This window comes from Bactrocera latifrons, unplaced genomic scaffold (assembly GCF_001853355.1).
Source record: "Bactrocera latifrons isolate USDA-ARS-PBARC rearing strain unplaced genomic scaffold, ASM185335v1 scaffold_8, whole genome shotgun sequence".
Lineage (NCBI taxonomy): Eukaryota > Metazoa > Arthropoda > Insecta > Diptera > Tephritidae > Bactrocera > Bactrocera latifrons.
The window spans coordinates 3,051,023-3,075,698 of record NW_017537489.1 but is presented as its reverse complement, the minus strand read 5'-3'; the positions used below and the strand labels follow the sequence as shown (position 1 = coordinate 3,075,698).

Genomic DNA, 24,676 nt, shown 5'->3' with positions numbered 1-24,676 from the left:
TTATCGGTAGACACTTTAAGAGTTATAAAATATTAGTAAGAAACTAACAAGTTTAAACAAACTGAATATCTGTACTCACAGAGCTGTTTACAGTAAAATATTAACGATAAAGACATAGTTTCGATAATTAGAAAGATAACCCCAGTGTGAATTTTGAAAAAATTATTATTATATTTTTTTCATATTTTGACAGTCTGCAGTTGTAAAAATACTATACTGAAATTTTAAATGAATATTTCAAATATTTTTTGAGTTACAGGCGAAGTGTAGTCGCTCAGTTCAATAAGCTCCATCAGTTTAAATTTTTCACGAAACTCCATTTTTCGAATTTGCTTACATTTTTTATTTGGTGAAAAATCGAGAAAAATTCTGGCCGCTATTTTTTAGTTTTTGCCATAGGTTATTGTACGGACAATATCCTCTAAAAATATTATTTTAGGTTTCATTCACAGAACCACTTAAGCATGTGCCAGTGAAGAACCTGCCTTCTTGCGCCTTTGGAGATCGCTTGTAACTCGAAAAATATTATAATTTTTCCTTAAAAAATTTTGCTGCGGTTCTTAAAATATGTTTAAACATATCCTTACCAAAAATTAATTTTTTTGGGCTATCACACTAAGTGTATTTCCTAATGTCCAAATATTTTAACCAGTCAAGCGAAGAATTGAAAACGTCGACTTTTGAATTTAATTTTGCGTAAAAAACATAGAGGACTTGTTTTCGTCACTCCAAGTCTATATCGATTAACAACCACAGAACCTAACCTAACTTAATCTGTTATCATACAAACCTACCTTAAAAATATTTCATCTCGATTTCGTTAGATAAGTCCTATGCTTTGACCATTAATATACGTTTTGGAGAATTATATCATATTGTTCCTATAAATTGCCGTGTGTAGGCGAATTGAATGTGAAGCGAGTTCTTTCTCCACTATTATTTTTAACTCGGAGGTAGGTTGTAATTCATTTGTCTTTATCAGCTCGTATAGCTTGTCCTATCTTGGATAATTTTAGAAGTGAAGAATTATAGCTCTAGTATAGATGATTTACTTTAATTCAATATATATTTTATTTGTTATTTGCATGTATTTCCCCAGAATTTCTCACCGGATCTGTCACATCGTTTCGTATTGTTGTTCCCTATATAAGTTTTGCGAACTCTGCTGATTTGAGAATCCTTGATCGGATAGAAATTACGTTCCATCCTGGTTAAGTCGACCCGGATATATTGGGAACGATATTTGTTTTTATCTTAGTATCTACTTCCTCACCATTTATTATATCAAGTATCTTGATTATATGTGTTTTGTGTTAAGGGGTTACATGCACTTACGGGTTTAAAAAAAAACGATTTTTTCTTGTCTTATAAAATTCTACAATACCTCTAGAATATTATCCCAAATTTCAAGTTGATCCGAGTAATAGTTTCGGTGATACAGTTTTGAGAGTTTGTGCGCTCGAGGCTAGCTAGGGCTGAGTGCGCCTTCTGGAAACTCTGTTTTTGAAGTTTGCAAGATTTCTCGAGAACTACTCAACCTATCTTCATGAAATTTTATACATGTCTCTGAGATATAATTCTTAACGAATTAGATGAAGGATTTTTTTTCGATTACAAATATTTCAAGGAAGGAAATTTTCATTTTTTGTAAACATGTCTGCAAAAAATCCAATTTTCAGTTTATTTTCCTTCGTCTAAGTACTTAGTTACGGTTTTAACTAAAACACGTATTTATTTTAAATGAGGTGAACCTGTAAAGTGGCTTCCTGCCAACGCGGGCGCATATTTTTTCCGAGAGGTCAGCGGAAATGGCGTCGCAATGACCGAGTTTAAAAAATTTTTTTCCAAAAATTTCAGAATTTCTTCGTTAATAGTGTATGTTTGCAAAAATTAAAAATTCTAATTAAATATTTACCTTTTATATAATAAAATGCTAAAAAAAAGGCTTTTTTACTCGAGGACACCCTTGTCACCGCTTAATTAAGGGTTTTCAAGACTTCAGTCCTATTCTTAGACTTATTATGGGGATGATCTTCGTTGTTCGTACTGAATTGGTCATATTTTTTTAATTATACATCCATACAATATATATATGTAAATATATTCAAGCATTTGGTTACTATGTATAACTTGCTAATCTCAAACGTGCTTAGAACGTTCCAAAGGTACTGATTAAATTACAGTTGATGATTCACCAGCAACCTAACCAAATTGTTGCAATAAAAAAATTTGACATTCCCGAAATTCCTGCTTACCAAACATACAAAGATGAGTTCCTAGAAATGCATTGCACCTATTTATAATTTCTTTCTTGTTTTATGAATGCAATGCAATATTTTTTTTTTATAAATACAAACATACAAACATTTGTTGAGTGCAACCAAAGGAAGTTGTTTAGTTTGTGCGCACATTCCACAGACACTGCTTTTCGCTTTAATGAGACTTCTGTATTCAATTTAGATTTTGACTTCAGGTAACGAAAGATCCATGAGCGACGCACACTTCGGTATTGTGCCGCAGCACGCTGAAACAGCGAGACATCGCCAAAAAAAGAGCATAGAATCACTTGAATATTTATTTATGCAACCTTTTGCTGTTGTTGTTGGTTTTTTTGTTCCTTTTGTTCTTGCTAAGCTGATGAACCATGCTTTCGTATTTCATGTTTGGTTCACTTGTTGTTTTTGTAGCACATTTCTTTCTTCCAACATATTATACCAATTCGATGCCAAATCATTTCTTTTATATGGATATGTATGTGTATATACATAGCTGTTTGAGTGTAGATATGCGCGCATGTATGCACTATTTGTCCGCTATGGCCTTCTCAATGTTATGAGTCCGCGCATTCCCATAATGTGCCTGCCGTCTTAAGCAGCACGCACGTCCGAGCTGGCGAAATTTCTCTCACATGTCCATAACAAGCTGCACGTCGAAGCCGTGGAGCTAGCAGAGACGTCTGGATGGACGGGCGGTCGTAAGAGTAAACGGCATAGCGGAGAGGCCATCATGCCAAATGGTCTGCTGAGCTAGCGGCCATATATAGTTTAGTATAGTGCAGTGGATATGGAAGGTTGCGCGGAAGGCCGGCGGCGGGGCGTGTAACAAGCATCATGCCACACGATACAATGGACTCATGTCAAAATACACACATTTCAGTTGAAAAAGAAGTTGTTACTTGCTGCTGCTGTTTTTAGCTGTTTTCGCTGTTAAAGTTATTGCTTTGCTGTTGTTGCTATTACCTTTGTTGTAGTTGTTGCTTCTGGCCGTTATTGCCAACTGCGCACTCATAAGTTCGTAAAATATAGCGCGAGTAATCTTCAAATGGCCAGCTGCTGCGCAATATAGTTAAGCAACATTTACAAATATCTATTTCAACACATACATACATACATGTAACGGGTGTTTTTTTGGACGTTGTGGTTTTCAATAAGACGCTACTTTTTTCGAAGTGGATCTTCTGACACTTGACTTCTGTTACTTGATTTATACGCAGTTTGATTTGCCATTTCGTGTTGAAGAGACTTACTCCGGAACTCTCGTTTAATGGTTCGGTTCGCTTGACACATCGCTATAACCGTCCAGCAGAGTCGATAATTCAAGCAGCTATGGATCGGTTTCGTACCACTTTTACTTTAGTGGATGATAATGTGCATCCTCAGAGAACCCGCACAGTGCGCAACGAAGACGCTATTGCTGCTGCGAAGCAGAGCATCGTAGAAGACCATCGCTCTCCCATCCTCTTTATTTACGATACTGCGGAAGGGTCTTGGTTTGGTGTTCCGGACCTTGGTCCATCCACTTTATGTCAGTTATTGCGGAAGGATCTTGGTTTGCAGGCTTACGAGTTGCAACTCGGGAAGAGGAAATCATTGGGTAATTTTTCTTCGAAAATAAACCCGGCCATAATGTTACGGTTAATGCAGAAAGACATGGGTCATGGCTCTGATTACATCCTCAAAATGTCAATGTTGGGTGGGTTCTATGGGGAGAGGGAATGATTTATCTATAATTCTTCGAAAAAAGAGCCGGACATAATATTACAGAAAATGGGGAACGATATGGCTTACGGTTCTGATTAATAACTTTTTCGTGCAGGAATTAGAGGATGTTGATGTGCGAAGACCTTTGATTCGAATAAGACAGCTCTCGATGCCATCGGTCAAACAAAACAAACAATTTATTAAAGGGATTATATGGTGAGCGTATTATTTCGCGTCGCGGACCTATACCGGGGCCTCCAAGATCGTGCAGGTTACGTGAAGTCGCTTGTCTATGCAGATAAGCCCTAGACGTTTGACGCCTTGGAAGAAAAAGTTGGAATTGAATTGCAGCATAAAGTGGTCGAAAATTGGGTCAGTCCGGCTGGAGTTTATGCGATACAGGCGTGGCGGTCAGGTTAGGTTAGGAAAAAAGGTCGATCCTATACATTCTGGGAAACGAGATATTTCTTATAATAAAGCTAAATTATTGGCCATAATATGCGTTTTTTTCTTCTTGAAAACCACACGTCTAAAAGAAACACCCTTTATATACGTGTGGATGTGGGCTGGCAACTGTCACTGTGCGTTACCCGTACAAGCTATTGCGGCAGCGCGTCTGCATTTGGTCAAAACTTGGACATTTTTAGGCAACAACAAGAAAGTGGCCTATTGTACGACACACGCATGCACACACACACATGCATATAAATTTGTCGAATACAGTTACAGCAGTGGCAACATCATCGCCTGCGGTCAGCAACATCACCATTCGGTAGTTCAACAGCAGCAGCAGCAGCACTTTGATGCGTCGCCAGCGCAACGTGACAAACGGCAGCAACAACAACAACAATATTATAATTTCAGCCAGCATGTAGCGAGCTGTAAGTGCTACCACTCCATTTAGCGCGCGCCTCATGTTATGCCGATAGTTATTATTCCCATTGTTGTTGTTGTTGCTACTTGTTTTGATTTCCTAAAAGCTGCACCGGCTGCCGCTAGCCATATGCGGGCTCAAGGAACTCAACTGTTTCGCATCGTTTTGACCATAAAGTTAACTGTCACTCAGCGCCATAATGGGCACTATATGCGCCGCTATATGAAGGCTTTATCTATTTTTCCACTGATTTTTATTTCTTTATTAAATTGCTCTGCATTTTTGTTGCCATAAAAGCTTTTATTTTTATTATTAAAATATTTTTTTTTTTTTTTTGTTTTGTAAAATATGCATTTCCTATGAAAACACACGCCATGCTTGCTGTGCTATGCTATGTTTTATCGCTCTTTGACGCGTGTGGGCCGCTCAATTACTCAATTTACATTTCCGCTCCAAATTCTGAAAATTTTTACATTTTATTCTGACCAGTTTTTTATCACCTTTCGGCCAACGCGCGTCGCCAGTCACTTTATTTGCTTAATGTGAAATTCATAGAAATAATACATACATATGTATGTACATATGGACATATGGACTAATATGCATATGATAATTTTTTCCTCAATGAAAATTCACATTTTTCGTCCAAGTGGCGGTGGGCGTTGCATTTTTCGACTGATCGACTGCTAGTTTGCTTGCATGTGTTTGTTGTTGTTGTTTTTTGAATGGACTCAATAGCATGTTAAATGCAAATTCATTTTTTTTTTTTGCCAAGATTTCGTGCTTCGATTTATTTTTATTATTTTTTTAATGCATTTTGAATTGTGCAACAGGTACTTATGTGGCATATGTGTAGGAAAACAACAAAGAGGCACGAGGTTAAGAGTGCAATGGTTCGAATAATGCTAAAATTATTAAAGAATATAATAGTTTGAAAAAATAAAAGAATAAAGAAAAGACAACACAAGTAAGGCAGAGCTAGGTTTAGGTATAAGCGAACATTTCGGAATTTACCACTTTGCAAGGGTTAAAGGCAGGGAAGTACCTTCAGGTACATAAGGCCTATTAGTTATATTCTAAGCACACATAATGCATCGTTATAAAAAAATCAGGCTCCTTCTCAATTCTAGTAAGATAAATCAGTCACCCGGAAAGCCACCAGAAGTTCGAATATTTTTATAATAGGTTTATGGGGGCTCAGGCAAGTATTGACTCGATTCAAACCATATTTGATACACAGAGATATTATTATCAAGAAAAGATTCTTTCTGAATTTCTATTGTTTTGGGTAATCGAAAACGTCTTTTCGTATTTTGTCAATAGATGTCGTTGCAGTCGTAGTGCTACCAATCACATCGGTGGAAAGGTGCGATTTTAAGCTTCATTTAACCAAAAAAACAATTAAATTCGGAGAAGTTGAAAAAAAATTAAAAAATGAGTGAAAATAATGAAGAAATTCCGTTCTGGAAATTCTGGAAATTTCGATGTGAAAGACGCACCTCGCTCTGGGCGACCTATTGTTGATGAAATTACGGAACTGATTGACCCGTACTGTCAAAAAAGCAGCCATTTTCAACCATTTAAAAAAGGCTTGGTACAAAAAGAAGCTCGATGTATGAATTGTCTGTGAAAAATATAATGGGCCGAATTAACATCTGAGATTGTTCACTGAAACGAAATGAAATCGAAACATTTCTGAAGCTAATGGTAATAGGAGACGTAAAGTGGATCAAATACGACAATAATGTGCGAAAAAGATCGAGACCCTTAATGGAGTAAAGTTGCTTTCAAGAGCAGCCTGTGAAAATTACTTGTCGCAGTTTTTCGTCGAGAAACCAGAAAACTGTTACACTGATTCAATAATGTCTCTAGCGGAAAAATGACCAAAAATGGTCGACCAAATTCGTACATATTTGGTTCATTAAATTTCATTATAAATATAAAAAAATAAGTTGAAGTTTGATTAGAAATACGAACTTTTTCGAATACCCTATATTACCTGAATTGCCGATAGAATAGACTGGCGAATTGACTTAATAAAATGGCGAGTTAATCGGCGCCAATTTCTTTATACTCTCGTTAGTATATCTTATATCGATAAAGCAAAGTCTTGATTGAGAGAGGTGTAACAGGAGAGAGAGCGAGAGAATTTCAGCATTATTATCACTAATCACTTGCCGTGATCTTAGAACGAAAGAAGTCGTAAACAAAACTCATAACTCACTTTTTCCTCCTATGAAAGCCGTCTACGAAACCTGTCCGAATGTGTCCGACATCGTTTTGAATTTTATGCGATTTTGAAGAAATTAAAGACAAATTTTATTGCATTCGGCGTACATATGGACAGACAGACATTACTAAAACTGTAAATCTTGCATATTTGTTGACCGCAGCGCTGCAAGTAAAAGCGAAATCCGCGGCCACAGCCACGAGCCGTTAGTCAGTACGAATATTTTACAAGTTCCAAGCTCGTGGAAAAAGCTGTGTGGCACCGGCTAGCTCCACTCTCCACGAGCGCTGCTGCTGCTGCTGCTGCACGCGTTGGCTGCCACGGGCGTACAACAAATTTTGGACACTCAACTTTTTCATTTACGGTTGTGTATGTTTATGTATGTGCTTGATTGCTATTATTTTTATGATTCCGTGTACTGGTTAACTGCAATTGCACGAACGCTGGTGGCCGAGTGGCATCAAGGGGTCGCTGCTTTTCTTGCTGTGGCTAGTACATATGGATGTATGTATGTGTGTGTGCTTACTGAAATGAATTTACGTGCCTGAATGAGCTTTATGTGATTTCCAGATTGATGATTTTTGATATTGAGTAGAAACTTTTATGATACTATAATTTTCATTGCCGAGTTTTTCACTTTTTTTTTTGGCGTTGCGCTCACTGCTGAGTTTCTCACTTTTTCTTCAACGTTTTGCATTTGATTTGTATTTTATAGGAGAAAGGGAAAGTAACATTTACCGAATTGCAATTGCAAGGCGTTTGCGAAAGTGTGTGTGTTTGTATGGAGTTTTGTGGTAGGCAATGTTTTGATAGGTAAACGGATAGTGGGTGTATTATATGTATGTAGATTTCAAGCGTGATTAGCTTGTCGATTTTTCTACAAAACGAGAAAAACCAACTCGGGTTGCACCGTTACTGCATTACCCTTCACAGATAAAAAGGTTTTCAATTTAAGAGCTTGATTTTTATCAGTCAGTTTGTATGATAGCTATAAGCTATCAGATCAGAACAATTTGTTCGGATACTGTTGGGTTGCTATAGAAAATATTGTATTCGAAATTTCGTAAAGATATCTGATCAAGTGAGAAAGTTTTCCATACAAGAGCTGTATTTTTATTGGTCAGTTTGTATGACAGTTATATGCTGTAGTGATCCGATTTGAAAAATTTCTTCGGAGATTAGAACGTTGTCTTGGAAAATATTCTATGGGAAATTTCGTGAAGATATCTCGTAATTTAAAAAAAGTTTTCCATGCAATGACTGGATTTTGGCCGTGATTGGTTTGCAGGGCAGCTGTATGCTACAGTAGTTGGATCTAAAAAAATTATTCGCAGATTATAGCGTTGCCTTCCATACAAAATTTCATGTAGATATCCTTCCAAATAAAAAAACTTGTCCATACAAGGACTATATTTTGAATGACCAATTTGTATTCGGATTCGACAAATGAGCAGTTTCTTAGGGAGAAAAGAACATGTGCGCAATTTCAGAACGGTATCGCAAAAACTGAGGGAATAATTCGCGTATATACGGACAGATAGTTTGAAAAAAATCTACTCAGTTCTCATGTTGAACTCTTACAAGTGTTACAAACTACTTGGCAAACTTAATTTAACCTATACAGGGTATAATAATTTAATAAATTACACGATTTAGCGCCGGAATTTGCATTGAACCCCCACACCAAAGCGGGTGCAATGACCAAACCACTATACTTTATTTCACTTTTTTGCTATTTTCAGTGAAATGTAAGCGAAACCGGTTTTACGCTTTTAATTTTCAATTACATAGCGCTCCACAAGCGCATTTACATTTCCAAATTGTTCAAATAATAGTTTTTTTCGCACTCTCCCATATCGCTGATCGTCGGTTGTCTCATTTTGTGATCCGCAAACATGATCTTATCGAATGTCAATTGACACCTTTTCACATTATTCACCTGAATACACACCACACCACACACTTCGTAATCAAATTGAATGGCGTCGCGCAAAATCGGATCAAGTGGGCTTAAAAAAGCCTGCGAGTCGCTGCTGCGGCAGCTCAAGCGTCAAATGCCAATCAGTAGTGAGCAATCAACCACCACTAGCCACCAAACAACACTCATCTGGCCCTCTGCTATTGATCACATACACTTGGCCAGTTAACGGTGTCTAAAATTGAGACACTTAATGCACAATTCAAAATGAGTTTGCGATTTTTTGAAGTAATTTTTTTGGCTTTGCATTTTTGCGACAACTTTGCTGGCTTTGGCTTGCAATCTGGTTGAAACGCTCTAATTAAGTGCAAATACTGTGGTATATAAGCACATATGTATAAGATAAAAAGTGTGCTTGCTAGTATATGTGTATATATAGAATGTACGATTTTGCTGCGTCGCACACCACGAGCGCATCACATGTGTGACTTGCTTCGGCTTTAAGTTGTAGTATTCGTAAAAGTAGGTTGAATTACCAAGAGTATTTGCGAACGATAACAGAAATTTGCCATTAGCTTAGCGAAAAATGGGTGGAGTGCAGTAAAATTCAATGTTTTCTATGAGAGTTTCCTCAAGTCTTTATTGTATATAGATTCAAAGTATTATACGTTTGGTTATTAAATTCACGTTCTGTAAAGAATGTGTTTCGCACGCTTCGCTCAACTTATGGTCAACGTAATCGGCCTACGAATAATATATATNATATAATATCTTGAGACTCAGCATTCAGTATTGGATAATATTCGACCGGATTCATATCATCCAGCTAGCAGTGAAGCAAATATAGCAGCCACAGCTGAGAATGTACACGAAGACGGTGGAGAGCGAATTCGGCGGAAAGTAAGAGGACATATTTTCTTTTGCCGTAACTAAACTTTGGAGTGTGCTGTCACAGGCTGGATTCGGTAGAGGGCATTCCTAGCAAAGGAACGAGCGGCTGGTCGGTTTTTTACGAGCAACTGGATATTCAGGACAAACAATTGCGCGCGACGTTTTACTATAAATAGTGCAAGCCGAAAATGCAGGGTTCGTTAGAGCAAAGGTACGCGATTAAATTCTGTGTGAAACTCGTTAAATCGGCGACAGAGACCTTTGATTTGATCATGGAGGCTTACTTGTCGTGTAGTCCGACACCGTTATTGCTTTAGCAAGAAGTGATGTATTGCGTTGTGGCACCATGTCTTTTGGAGGGCCAGAAAGAGATCGCTGATGAAGAAAGCAAGAATGAGCAAATCTAAAGTGAAAATGCACCTCGACTCTCAAGACTATTCCGGAGAATGTCTTCCGTGACGCCTTCAATGGAAATCGCGCAGGCAGCGCTGCATGGACGCAGGAGGAGCCTATTTTGAAAGTTTTTAATAAATTGTAACGATTGGTTCAATACATTTTTTTGTATCGATTGAGTCCTATTACTTTCCGGATAAAGCCTGTATGCGGACAATTTCGCTTCGATTCAGGCCTTGGAGCAAAACATCACGCGTGTCATTCGCCAGTTATCAGTTGAAATGCTGGAACGAGTCAACGAAAAAAATCTATCTAGTTTGAAATCACAAGATCTGAAATTCATTGGCAACTCAAGAATAAAAGCGTCATTTGTTAAAGGCTTAAATAAGACTTCACATTTCGCTCGAAGTCGCAAAAGCCTACAACTGAGCAATAGACTTCCTCTTTTACGGCAGCTTATGTTAATTTTGAGCTTGCATAACGCGCTAAATCCCTTAAAAAAAAAACAAGCGAATTTCCGCCACTCACGTCCTTGCTGTGCCTTATTTGCATCTCAAGCTCACAGTTTAAACAGCCATTCACACAAATACACCCACACATACAGAAACAACATAACAAAGCCATGTGGAGTCGCTTACCTTATTCGGCGATACATGCCAGGAGCGTCGTGTGCCCTGTCGCTGCTGCTGTGTCAGGAGGTGTGTCTGTTGATTGTCGCGCAGTCCGACACCGTTGTGGGCGTTCGCATGGCTGCTGGCATGATGACTACTGCTGCCGCTGCTGCTGATGGTGCCACCGCTGCTGTTAATGGACAAATGATCATAGCAAGCGGTGGAGTTGCTGTTCAAGGTGAGCAGGCTGGGTGCCAGCGACGGGCAGGGTGAGGGCGGTGGCGACAGCGAATAACAGCCGGAATCGTAAGAGTTTAATATGCGTAGCCGATTGCCGGGACAGAGGCCCTGAAATTAACAAAGCAAGGAAATATATAGAAATATGTGAAATATAATTTAAAAATAATGTGTATAACTGTCTACATATACCGCTATTTAATTCCTACAACAATTAAGTAACTAGCTCAAATCAATGACGAAAAGTTAATTGTGATTCATTGCCTTTGCTTAAATGGCCTCAATTGCTTTGTTCACTTGCTGTTCATTGTTAGAAAATTGCCAACAATTATTTGATAGATTCGCGAAATAAATATTTATATGTTTATATGAATTGATAAATTGTTGCAATATCGAAAAATCGGTGGCGCAGTCACGACAATAATTAAGTGGCGGACATAACCGTCAACCGTCATGCCATTGTGCAAACGATGAATTATTATATTGCAATTATGAAGTACCCACACATATAAAGGTACATAAATATACATACATATATACATGCATGTTTTTATATATGATTTACGTGTAGGTAACTGTTTGCTTTAGTTACACACCAGCTAAATTTCAGTTTTTCATACAAAGCCTGTAGGAAAATTTTCAACAAATTCACATTTAGTATATTTCATTCTTTAATTTGGTCTTATGTGCGTGTTTCTTTATCGCTACGTTGCGTTCGGTAACTAACGACTTATGCTGCCTCATTTGGATATCCGAAAATTCATAATATCTTCTCAATTCTCTGTTTATTAATTTTCTTCGTTTTTTTTTTTTTATAAATAATAACCAGTATTGCCAATATTTCTTGATCTACGCTCGACTCATGTCATTTCTTCAGTATTGCTCTAAAATTTTCTTCGGTTTCTCCACTTGGAGTTTAAATTTTGGAGATGGAAACTAACGGAGCATCTATCTATATATTGCGATTGAAATAGTTTTTTTTTCCAAAGCCAGAACTATCCATAGAGCAGTAGAAAATCTATTAACCCTTATAAGGTTTTTTCAGTATGTTAGAATTAGAATATTACTGTGATCGATCCCTATATCCATATAGCCACAATTTTTCGATGAGTATTTAATGCTGCTCTAAAGTCACTCCTTCGAATGAGTATTTTCTAGATGGAACGCGGCTGTGATTTGTATCCACAAGTGAGGGAGGGGGTTTTTCCGTCTTACAGGGATTTTTGTGCGAAACCATACAACTCTTCTTCATATCTTTTATCCAGAAAAAAAAAAATTAAGAAAAGTCGTAAAATTAATTTAAAAATTTGTCAGAGTCGTTTGACCACACAGACTTTTTCTCCCTAAATTCTACAGCAATATATATTTCAGCGGTCTTACTTTTTTTCTATAGGGCACCTTTCGATTTTCGAAAATTTATTTCATCGTCCTTCATTTTTTTCCTAAAGGGAACTTTCGATTTTTCCTAAGTTTTTTCAGCGTCTTTACTTTTTACTTATAGGGAACTTTTCAATTTTCCGAAAATTTATTTCAGCTCTTTGAATTTTTTTTTACATGGCAGCTTTCGATTTACCGAATATATAATCTAAATATTTTCCCTTGTTTTACAGGGAAGCGTTCGATTTTTCAAATATTTACTTCATAGTCCTTACTATTTTTCTTCCAGGGAAGCTTTCGTTTTGAAAATATTTATTTCAGAGTCCTTCCTTTTTCCTTACCTTTCATACAGCTCAGCTTTTCATTTTTATAATATTTATGTCATTGCCATAAAGTTTTTTCTACAGACCAGCTTTCGATTTTTCGAAAACTCAATTTTTTGTTTTATTTTTTTTATAATGCATGGCAATGCATTTGCAGATATTATATGTGCAAATTTATGCTGAATTTATGTGTGTATTTATGTTGTTGTTGTGGTTTTAGTTGCGGCAGTGATGCGACGAATGTTGTTGATTGCTCCAAATTCGCGACAATCGAGCAACAAGCCAACCCACCGAGCTGTCAACAAGTAAGCACACAACACATGTTGTCAATAAAAGCCAAAATCAACAACAACAATATACATAGCCGCAGACACGCCAACATGTGTGTGCGACACGCCACCACATTGTTGCCAACGCTTGCGCCAAGCAATCAAGCAGCAATAATGTTTTGCCGGCGCTTTTGTTTCTAGGTAGCGGCATACATACTAATGCCGTTACTGCTGTTGTTGCTATTGTAATTGACTTTTGGGTTAATTGTTTCTATTAGAGTGTGGTGTTGGCTTTTTAATTAAACTTTTCCAATTTTTATTGCCGCCAGCGTGCAGCAATGAAAGTGTTGTTAATTTTTTTATATTTTTAGTTGTTGTTTTAGTTTTTTATTGCTTTTGCACCGCTTGACAAACTGTTTTGTGGGCCAATCATTCACGCGAAACATTAACGCTGATTATTTCGCCGCTGACAAGTGGTTTCTGTGCTGCTTTGAGGCTAAGCCGCCGCCGCCTGAACCGCTTGGTGCCGCCAGCTTTGCGGCTGCAGTTGCTCGTTGTTGCAGTTGGTGCTTAAATGTGTTTGTGTTTGTGTGCTTGCAACTCGCTTTGTGGCATGTGGCGCATTTAAACGGCGCTTAATTAAATTGTTGGCAAAAATACACACTCGCACACACTAACAACGTGACGCACCGAAATCAATGCCCCAGTGTATTAAATTAAAATAAATTAACGTTTTGTCTGTCAGTTTGACACTGCCAGCCATAAATATCCATTTGGTACGATTTTTGGCAGTGAATCGATTATTTTTGCAGTAGACTCTCAAGGTTGCACGCTACTGAGAGGTAGTGCATTGACACGTACATACATCCATACAAATGTGAGTATGGATTTATATATGTACATACAGTATTTAATTGCATTAGTGAAAACTTATTTCTGTTTGTAATTAGGACTTTATACTCAGTCTGTGACATCAAACTTTGTACCAAAATGTGAATATACGATGATATATGTATCGATTTTTATCGACCTAATCTACACACCGCTACTTGAAGTTATACTGTTACTTAGTTACAAGACAGAAAGAATTTTTGTGATTATCGCACTCACGAGTCTATGATTTCATAAGAACTACTAGCCCAACCTTGGCCTGGGTAGTTGTTTTACACGATGTTCTTGAAATGGGTTGCTCGAGAAATAAGGATTTACCGTTTTAGGTCATCTTCTTTAGATATTAACTACCTTACGATCCGTACGAACTAACAAAGATACCTAGGGAACTCGGCAACTGAATATTTTTGGTAAAATGAAATGAAGTTTTTCGCAAAATGAAATGATCGAAGATGTAGTTTTCTGCTATCTAAACACTCTAGTGTAAATCAAAGCAAAGGTAGCATAAATTAAGTAAGGAATGGGACAAATTCGCACTAGGTAGTGGTAATGAAATGTTACTGTATGTAGTTGCTTAAAACATTGACCGAGTTGTGTTAGGAAATGTGGCCTCGATGACCGAATCTAGATCCGTTCCTAATTACAGATGTATTCATGGGACTTTAAGGTTCAATCATATTCACACTGTTTGAGCCTAAATTAGCCATAACGTAAGTTTTAATTAACTAGTAATGAACATATTAAAGAATATTAATATATATATTGGGTAGCTGAGCTGAAAGCCTCTGTAGCTATTATTTTTCAAATAATAAAATAAAATAAAAAAAATATTGAGTAGTGGAAAAAGTATTTTCGTATTTTGTCAATAGATGTCATTGCAGTCGTATACATATCTCCAGTATTACCAATCACATTGTGTTATACCATATAGTGTCGGAAAAGTGAGAATTTATGCTGCATTTAACCAAAAAATTAAATTCGGGGAAGTTGAAAACTAGTTACAGCTGTTCAAAATTAATGAAAATAATGAAGAAATTCGCTATATTTTGAAATTTTTTTATAAAAAAGTCAAGAATGCCACGCAAGCCAGCAACGAAATTCGTGAACTTGATGGAGATGATGTTGTATCAGTTCGTGTAGTACAACAATGGTTCACTCGCTTCCGTTTTGGACATTTCAGTGTGAAAGGTGCACCTCGCTCTGGCCGACCTATCGCTGAAAAGTCGATGAAATTATGGAAAAGATTGATCAGGACCGTCACATAAGCAGCCATGACAACGCTAAGCAACTTAACATTCATCATCAAACGGTTTTGAACCATTCACAAAAGGCTGGCTACAAAAAGAAGCTCGATCTCTGGGTATAATCACTATGAAAGATTTCATGAACTGAATTATCATCTGGGATTCTTTGCAAAAACGAAATGAAATCGAACCATTTCTGAAGCGAATAGTAATAGGAGACGAAAAGTGGATCAAATACGACAATAGTTTTCGAAAATGATCATGGTTCAAGTGTGACGAAGCTCAACAAATGGTCGCAAAGCCAGGATTGAAGCCACGAATGGTTATGCTGAGTGTTTGGTGGGTTTGCAAAGGAATCAACCACTGTGAGCTGCTCCAGCCTGGTCGAACGATTGATTCTACATTTCACTGTCCACAACTGATGAGATTGAAGCAACAATCGAAAAAAACACCGGACAGAATTGATCATCCATCAGAACTATGCTAAACCACACATATCTTTGATGACTCGACAAAAACTGGGAGAGTTTGGCTAGGATGTTTTGATGCATCCTGACCTTGCACCAACGGACTACCATTTGTTTCGGGTAATGCAGAATTCCCTTCATGGAGTAAAGTTAGCTTCAAGAGAACCCTGTGAAACTTACATGTCGCAATTTTTCGTCATCTATAGCGGAAATATGGCAAAAAGTAGTCGACCAATATGGTAAATAGTTGGTTCATTAAAGTTCGTTATAAATATAAAAAAAAAAAATAAGTTGAAGTTTGATTAGAAATACGAAAAGACTTTTTCGACTACCCTATATATGTGAGAATGAGAACTTATCTGAGTAGTTTCTTATAATATCGTTTTCATGGCTCTCAAGTAGCGAGCCTTTCAATTCTGCTTAGATGAAAGGAAGCTGGGATATAAAGCGAAATAGAATGTATTTCCGGCTTGAGGATTTTGTGATTATATTTTTGTTGTTATTAAGTTGATGGAGTTATGCGTTCCCCTAAACTCTCATATCTCAAAGTGCTTGCCAGAAAATTAACACCACACTAACCCCTTCAACATTATTCTAAAGTACTTGCATGACTCTAGGCAGAACATGCCTTCAACTACAGCAGCAACAACAATAACTACAAATTGAATGTCAAACATTATGTAGAATCCCACAAAAAAATACTTTTGAAATGTTCTGCAATTTGCGTACAATTAAAAACTAAATTCCACTGCGTGACAAGCAAGCGACCCGCAGGCCCGCACCACATACACCGCAACGCTAAAACACTTGCAACAAGTTGACTGCCTCTCCATACGTCTGCCTGTGCAATTGCTGTCACTTCACACTCCTGCGGCTGTTGCTGCCACCGCAGCTACTTTGTAATTATCCCTGCACTAAAAATAGCAGCAAATCTAAAATGCTGTGAAATTAAAGTGCCGAGTCAAAAACAGCAGCAACACCCTTACGGCTATGTTGTTAATAGTGCTGTTAGTCGAAAACGCACGGCGGAAGAGCATCAGAGCTGAGCCGTTGAGCGCCTGAGCGGATGCGTTGCTGATGCATAGATTAAGTAATTTTGCATATTTTATTAATAACAAAGCTGTCACTCAGCCAATCAGACAGTGCGTCCTGTAGTCATTCACTCCTTTAGAGTGTCCGCTTTGCGCTCTTACGCACGAAAATATCTGCTGCTACTTGCCTAGGGTATACAGTCTTAATATAATATTTTGCGTGTTTGCTTTATTTTTCTACTTCTGACTTTGGCTGCAGCCAATTTAGGCATTACAAATGGTTTGCTGATAAAAATCTGACAATGCTGTTAACTTGTCTTTTAAGTTTGTTGCGCCGAAAATGGCAAATGCTTACCTCGCGTCCACGCAAACAGCAGAGCCACCAACCTTTCAGGCCGTCTGTGTCCTGTTCTATGACGGTGAGGACATCGCCTTTCTTGAAGGCCAACTCATCGGGCGAGTCGGCAATGTTGTCATAGATCGCTTTCGCATAAAGTTTCTGCAAATGAAAAGAAGAAGTTGAAGAATTAGACGATTTATGAGATTCTGGGAGAGATGTCGGTAGTCTTAAAACTATGAGTAGTCTTCGTTCTCTAGTTTTTACTGGAATAATAGTTTTATAATCGAGCGTTTACGTCAAAAGTAATAGGTCAAGGTTAATGAAGAGCCGTTTGAGTTTACAAATTTTTCACCTTACCAAAATCCAAGCCGAAGGGTGGCATGAAATAAAGTGGATTCTGAAGGTCCTATAAATTTAAAAAATCAGTACTTAGTAAAAAATAGCTGGTCAGACTTAGCTCTTCAAAATAAGAGACCTCGCAACCAGTAATAAATAATATATAGGTAATCTTGAACAAACAATCGATCGTTAGTACAAAGGATATTATCAGTTTAAAGGTTGTCAAGTTGTTTCACTTTCGTGAAGCTTATGTGTCATATAGGGTTTGTCCGGAAACTTATAGGACTGATTTTCTTCCGCTGCGACTGTACTTCGGAGCGTACACGCACTGACTGGATTTGGTAGAGGTCATGCCTAGCTAACGAACGAACGGCTGTCTCCGAGCACCTGGAGAGTCAGCACAAACATTTTCGCGCGACGGGTTTCTGTGAGTGGTGCAAACCGAAAATGCATCATTCGTTAGAGCAGAAGTACGCCATTAAATTCTGTGTAAAACTCGGTTAACCTGCGAAGCAGGAAGAATGAGCAAAACCAAAGTGAAAACAATGCTCTGGTGAACCAACCTCAAGATACTCAAGCGAAGGGTCAATTGAATCCGATAGGACATCGCAGCCGATTGGAAGTTGCACCACGACAACTCCTCGGCTCGCGCCGCATTTCTTGTGAACAGCTGCCCGGACTTTTTTTTGTTTCCTTAGCCGAAAAGACCGATGAAAAACAAGCATTTTGAGACGACAGGGGGGATCCAAGCAGCATGCATCTCGGCTTCCAAGGCTATTCCGAAGAAAGCCTTGAGGCCATCAATGCTTGGAAATCGCGCCGGCAGTGCTGCATCGATGCAGAAGGAGCCTAGTTTGAAAGTTTTTAAAGAATTATAACGATTGGTTCAATACATGTTTTTAAATCGACTCTATTTACTTTCCGACTCCTATTACTTTCCGGACAAACCCTGTGTATCTCTTTACGGAATACTCCAAAAGGCTGTTAATATGCGAATGGTAAGATCAGCACATCAGAAGTTCAGCATCACTCAGTGCCTGTCTACCATATATGTATGTATGTATCTGGCATTCATTTCTCTTTAAAACTGTTGATGATGATTTGAGACTGTGTATAAAATTTTGGTTTCAAAATTCTGTACCTTCGGCATAATATATTCTTATGTTTTATCCTCATCGAAACTACAGTCGACTAACTGACCTTCACGATGTCAGCATACGAAATTAGATTTTGCATTTTTGACAATTTTGTCTTCGTATTTTTTTATTTTATTTATTTTTTTTGTTTTTGCATTATACAACCTACATATATGTCTGCCTCCCTTCTTCATCTGCTCCACCTTTTCGCAATAAAATTTTGTGTGCACTCGGCGGTTTTTGCGACTTAATTAAAAGGTAGAAATTCCAAGAATCCAAACAAGTTTGCTTGAAATCTGAGCAGATAAAAATGTTGAGCGCACGATAATGGATTATAATAAAGGCAAGCGCGGCGTTCATTAAGCCTGTCACTAACGCCACACAGTGTATGTACTGTACCTTGTATGTGCGTATGTACCACACAGGCTGAATGTGGAGTTAACGCCGAAGTTGTGTGTCGTCAAATGCTGCAGAATATGAATGAATGAATAAATTGAATGAATTGCGGTTGTGGCTTACTCAATACTCTCCTATCTGATACTCTACGCTTGGCATTTCCTGTTTTCGTCTAAGCCTTCACGAATATTTATAGCAGCACAGTTAGATATTGGTTTAAATTTTTATTTACTCTTTGTGTGAACCTTGTCTTTTTGCAGTTAAGGTGTGTTTGTATATTACTTCTAGCAGATCTGAGTTAATATGTATGTATGTGTGTGAATTTCTCCGAACCCAATAAAGCACCGCTCCACCTTTTGGGGCTTGCCCTGTGACTGCTGACTTACATATACATTCGTATTTAGACGCTAGAAGCCTGTCATTCGTTATTCTTGATTTTATGACTGCACGTTTTCTTAGAGAAACTTGTTTTCCTTTTCATTTGTTTCTTTATTATTTTTAAACTGTTTGTTTTTCTATTTTTATAGCCTTTTATTTGATTTGTATTCGAAATAAAACTCGCACCATTTTCATTGTTTTGAGTGATATAAAAAAAATCCAAAAACAAAAAAATCGAAACCAAACAGCACTTGAATGCCAAGTGTCAAGAGTTGAGTGCAGGAAAACCACTTAAGACCATGAATGCGCCTCAGCGCGGGGCATGACACCACACACTTTCGTAACAAAAGTAAATAAATTTCTATATTTTCCGAATGTAAATTTCAATAGGCGGGAAATCGCCTTTGTCTTACACTAAAAGCCTGCGTCTAATTTGTCTAAGTCTGAACTTAATTTGGCTTTTTGAAGTGTGGCGTGAGAGTGACTCTCGAAATGCGTGTCCCAGACAACATACATAAATGCCATACATAGCACCAAATGCTAATTGAAAATGTCAATATATCAATATGTCGAACGGTTGAACCGTTTTGTTCGTTCGCCTGTTAGGCGTTTGGGTGGTATATGACAGCCCTTTTAATTGTTTGCTGCGCTTGCGCAAAGGCTTTTGTACGTGCTTGCCACGTATTTGCTTTGTGGCGAAATTGTAAATAGTGTTTCGGCTGAAAATTCGACATCTCATGCATCATTTATGGTGTAAAGTTATTTGTAGTTTGTAATTTGTTTATTTTGCACTCGTTAGTTGCCGGGAAACATATTTACAAATGTATGTAAATGCGCATATTGGTTTTAGCGTTTAAGTACATATCTTTTAAGACTTGTAAAACCATACTTTTCTCAGAATTTGCTGCAAGTTATAGATTTAAACATTTATAAATGCAGTTTTGTGCAGCAAAATAGAGACATTTAGGTAAAAGTTTTACTTAAAATATTTATATTTTTTAACTTCTTTACTTAATTTTTCACAAAAACTCTTTTAGAGAACTCAAATTCTCCCTAAGAGCATTTAAAAGTATTATTCATTTTAAAAATTGTAAAGAAAATATATATTTTGCACAATTATGAGCAGATAATAATTTGGTACTATTTAGATTTTTAAGTTCGCAGTTAAGTGTATCTGTAAAAATGTGTTTAAGCGTTACCAACACTGTCTAAAAATTTATTTGTTTGAGAATAATTATGCCTAAATATCCKTGGCTATTAATAAAAAGCTTTCGAATTTTTTTTTATAATTTTATATTTTTTTTTATAATTTTTCGAAGTTTTTTATTAAAGGAAAATACAAAATTTGTCTCAGATTGTAGCTCAAATTTTGTTTTTTCCTTAATTAAGAAATTTAAAAAACTTATACAAATTTTTTAGAAATTTTTAGTTTTTTAAAAATAATTTCCATTTGACAAGCTTTAGTTCACTCATTTGTCTTTTATAAATACCCTTTAGATGTTCTCACAGTCATATTACCCAGCAAGAATTATCGGTTTCGAAAGATTGCACTTTCAGCAAAAAATTATATATTTCTATTGTTGCACAGAATAATATAATTTCCTAGGTATTCTCTTACATATTTTAATGTTCTTACGAAATCCTTATGATTTTTATATAAAATTCTATTGCACAACGCATTCGAACACTAACATCTTAAATGTTGGTAACATAGTATTTCGTAGCAGTTTAATTACGAGTATTGGTCAATGTAAAAACATATAATTAACTTGTCATGTCTACTACATTTCTTAAAGGTACGAATAATGTCGTTATGTCCAGAAAATGGTGGCTAAAAAGATTCAAACTTCCAAACGGAAGCGGCTGACATTAAGGTAGATCTACTCCTGTGGAGTACTGCCTCCTTTATGGCGTTGACTAGCCACTCGATGTTATTATTAATTTCATTAATATTTTTATTTATACCACTTTATAGACGAAAGATATAACCAGAATAAGTTTGAAGATATTTTGTGAATAATCGGTAAATCCTCATTGTATTATTAGGGCTTTCTGCCGAATGTTTTTATAATTTTCGGTTCGTTTAATAATTGTTGTAAATGTACTAAAATATTATCAAGAGTTTCACTTAATACCTTTTTTGTATCATTTTAAGCTTTCCATTATATTTTTACGCCGGAATGTAGGCAACAAAAACTTCGCTATATTGCTTTTCTAGTACAATTTATATTACAATAGACTATTGCTTTCACACTAACAGCATTAATAAGAAATGTTACCGTATTTAGAAAAAGTTGCGAGATACATAAAAGCTACTGTTTGGAACAGAGTTTGGGCCAAAGCATTTGTCGGGTTTCGACAAATCGTTGCATTATTTCAAACTTGCCTAAATGTAGGCAACAAATATTTAGCAATTTTGCATATCAGTACTATTTTATTTGGTTTACTGTATAGTTTTATCCCTAATCTTGCTGATTTCCAAAAATGTACAATTTTTCCATAACATTAAGGAAGCATACATTTCAAAAAATATCTATTCGTTCAAAAGTATACTTTTTTCAATTTAGTTTCGCAATTGCTTTACGTTCAACTCTGCTTTACAGCAATCATTTCTAATTTGTTGCACAAAACTGTAAATATGCATAAACCGGTGTTTATATTCATTAATGTCTCATGGTCTCTTAAAGAATTAGTTAAAGAAGCTTACTGCAATTCGCAAATCCATGAATGTTGTTTTTCATTTGCGGTGAATTTGGGTCAACAGAATATGTTTTTCTGGCTAAATTGCGCAATTTAAAATTATTTACAATTGGCATTGAGCAGCAAATAATCATTTTGAAAACTTTAAACACTTAACACTTAAATTTTTTAATTTATTTTGATACTTAATATAAATTTTTACTACAAGTATATAGTAATAAAAACTCCATATACTCATTGTTCTTGATGAAAAACTCATAGTTCTTGCTGAAAAATCGAAAAATTGGCAACACTTTAATTTAATACAAATTTTTTTTCAAGCAAAACATGTTATTCTCTCAAGTGTTTTTCTATAAATCACCTCTACCATGTTACACAGTTACTTCAGAACTCAAAAATAACCACAACAGCAAAAAAAAATTATGTTCTAACAACAATAACCTTTACTGCTTCATTAACGCTACCGACTACTTGCGCGTTCATTTATTTCATATTCATATTTTGATGGTCAAAGAGCGCGTGAAGAAAAAATTGTGAAAACTGAAGCAAAAACGTAGGTAATAATAAAATATTAAGTGGGAAATAAAAACTATCGAGTGCAAAACTTTCTGTCGAAAGGTTATTAACCAACAGCGCGAAGAAAGAAGAAATCAGCAAAAGCTCAACACTCGTTAAAGACGCTCACAAAAAAAGTGGGGTTAATGAAAAGGTGGGAAAGCACAAAAAAGTGAATATTCAAAATGACTTCATATTACCTGCGTACATAAAAGTAAAACGCAAGTTAACGCTTAATGAACAGTTTTACAGAATATGCTGACTGAGCGAACGCAAGAAGCCGAGAAAAAAAACCCCATTACACAGCTTGGGCTCTAAAAGTATCAGCTTACCAAATTGCGCCACAGCGCAGTTCGCTGTCTTAAGCTGGTGGCAAAAGTGAGGTATGTGCGGGGAGCAGTATCCACTGTTGAACGGCAAAAGGCGAAATATGATGAATCACGTTGGACTAAAGTGTTGGCATTTTGTGTTATTTTAATATTGTCATAACTTGTTGATTGAGGTGTTACAAAGCCGGTGAGCAGTTGATGCATACTTTTTTTCGCTCTTGCAAAGAAAAGAGTACGAAAGCAAGTGCTCTCGGTAGCCTTTTGATCAGGAAGCTGCTTAAAGCATGAATGGCATTCAGCTAATGAACTTGCCGCTGCTGAGGATTTAATGTCCTTTGGCTTTTGCCGCGGCTACTGCAACTTTTGGTTTGCAAAGATAATGAGGAAGATAATTAGGAAATTTATTAAAAGGGATTGCATCAATTTTATGTTTAAGTCATCAGTTTTACTTTGTGTTACTGGTGGTTTTATCTTGTTTAACTCGTTGGATGCAGAAGTCATTTCGAGGAAATTGAATAACTGACATTTTTTAACCTATTGAGTTGATTATATATGTTTTGGCAACCTCAGTTCGATACAAAACATGAAATTTTCTTGTCAAAAATTATCCAGATAAAGGGTGAGGTACATTTCACATTATAATAAGCGAAATCCATAGGAGAATCATAAATTTGCAGCCAAGCGCTTGTAGCATCATATTTTCTCGAAAAGTATAATGTTCGAAAATTTCTTCGAAAAAAATATATTAACAATTACTTCTGTTAAGTTTAAAATTAGCCAAAAGTCATGAATTTCAAACGTAGCAAACTATTTGCTTTCATTCATATCCATTTGGCTTCAAAGTAATACAACGTCTACATTTCTACGTGATAAAATACACGAAAAAACTGTCAGACAGACAGTCAATACCGTCATTTGAACACTTTCAAAATTTTGCACTTTGTTCGTGCGACTATTGATGGCTAGCAGCACAAAGAAATCGCAAACTGTTTTCAAATTTGCATAGAAAGAAGTCTAGGCACGTTTCGAGGTGTCGCATGCGATATCCGACAATATAATTAACAAACGCGCAATTGATGATTAATTCCGATTGTTGTTGGTAATAATAGACGAGAGCACTTTGAACGCACCTGTTGCAAAAGGTGGAAAAGTGCAGAATTATAAACACTACAAGTTTCTTTGTTTAGAAGGTAATGGCAGTGTGCTTTAGGTTGAGTTGGCGTATTGGAAGATACTCGGGCTTTTTAGTAAAAAGCGTTCAATTTTCTTCTAAAATAACCTCTGAATAAATATATAACACCTATATTTATTTTCAAAAATGTCTAGAACCACCCGAATGCAACATTTGCGTCTCAAAAATTACATTTTGTTTCAAAAACGTATGCAAATATTTGTTCTCAGTCTCGAACATTAACCCAAACACAATTATGCGCTTATTGACATACAAACATATATATGTACATATAGACTTAAATTGCGTACAACGACTCGTTGGTACGTGATCTTTAGACGAAAACCTTAAAAGTTTATTTTTTCTTAATCTAAAATGCCATACGAATGACATTGTGCTGGTTCAAGTTCACAAGCCATTTATTTAGCTTGTTTAAGCAGATAAAGTACAAAGTGATATAAATCAGCTTTGTAAAATTTTATACTAATATGAGTGACATTTTGATTTTGAGAATTGCGTCACAGTTAAAAGGTAAATATTGTGTAAAATCACGCGAAACGTCAAAAATGTGGTTGGGATGATAAATAAACGGTTGA

At 36.5% G+C, this 24,676-nt stretch overlaps 1 protein-coding gene across 2 annotated transcripts in view; it reads right to left on the bottom strand.

Annotated features, from left to right (window-relative positions):
* Nucleotides 1-24,676, bottom strand: part of LOC108976799 (breast cancer anti-estrogen resistance protein 1) — a 107,610-nt gene that overhangs the window by 10,009 nt on the left and 72,925 nt on the right. For both annotated transcript variants that reach the window (XM_018946148.1, XM_018946150.1), the window contains exons 2-3: nucleotides 17,092-17,235; nucleotides 10,925-11,245 (exon numbers count right to left, since the gene is read on the bottom strand). In XM_018946148.1, coding sequence (XP_018801693.1) covers nucleotides 10,925-11,245; nucleotides 17,092-17,235 — 465 coding nt within the window. The remainder of the gene's footprint in view (nucleotides 1-10,924; nucleotides 11,246-17,091; nucleotides 17,236-24,676) is intronic.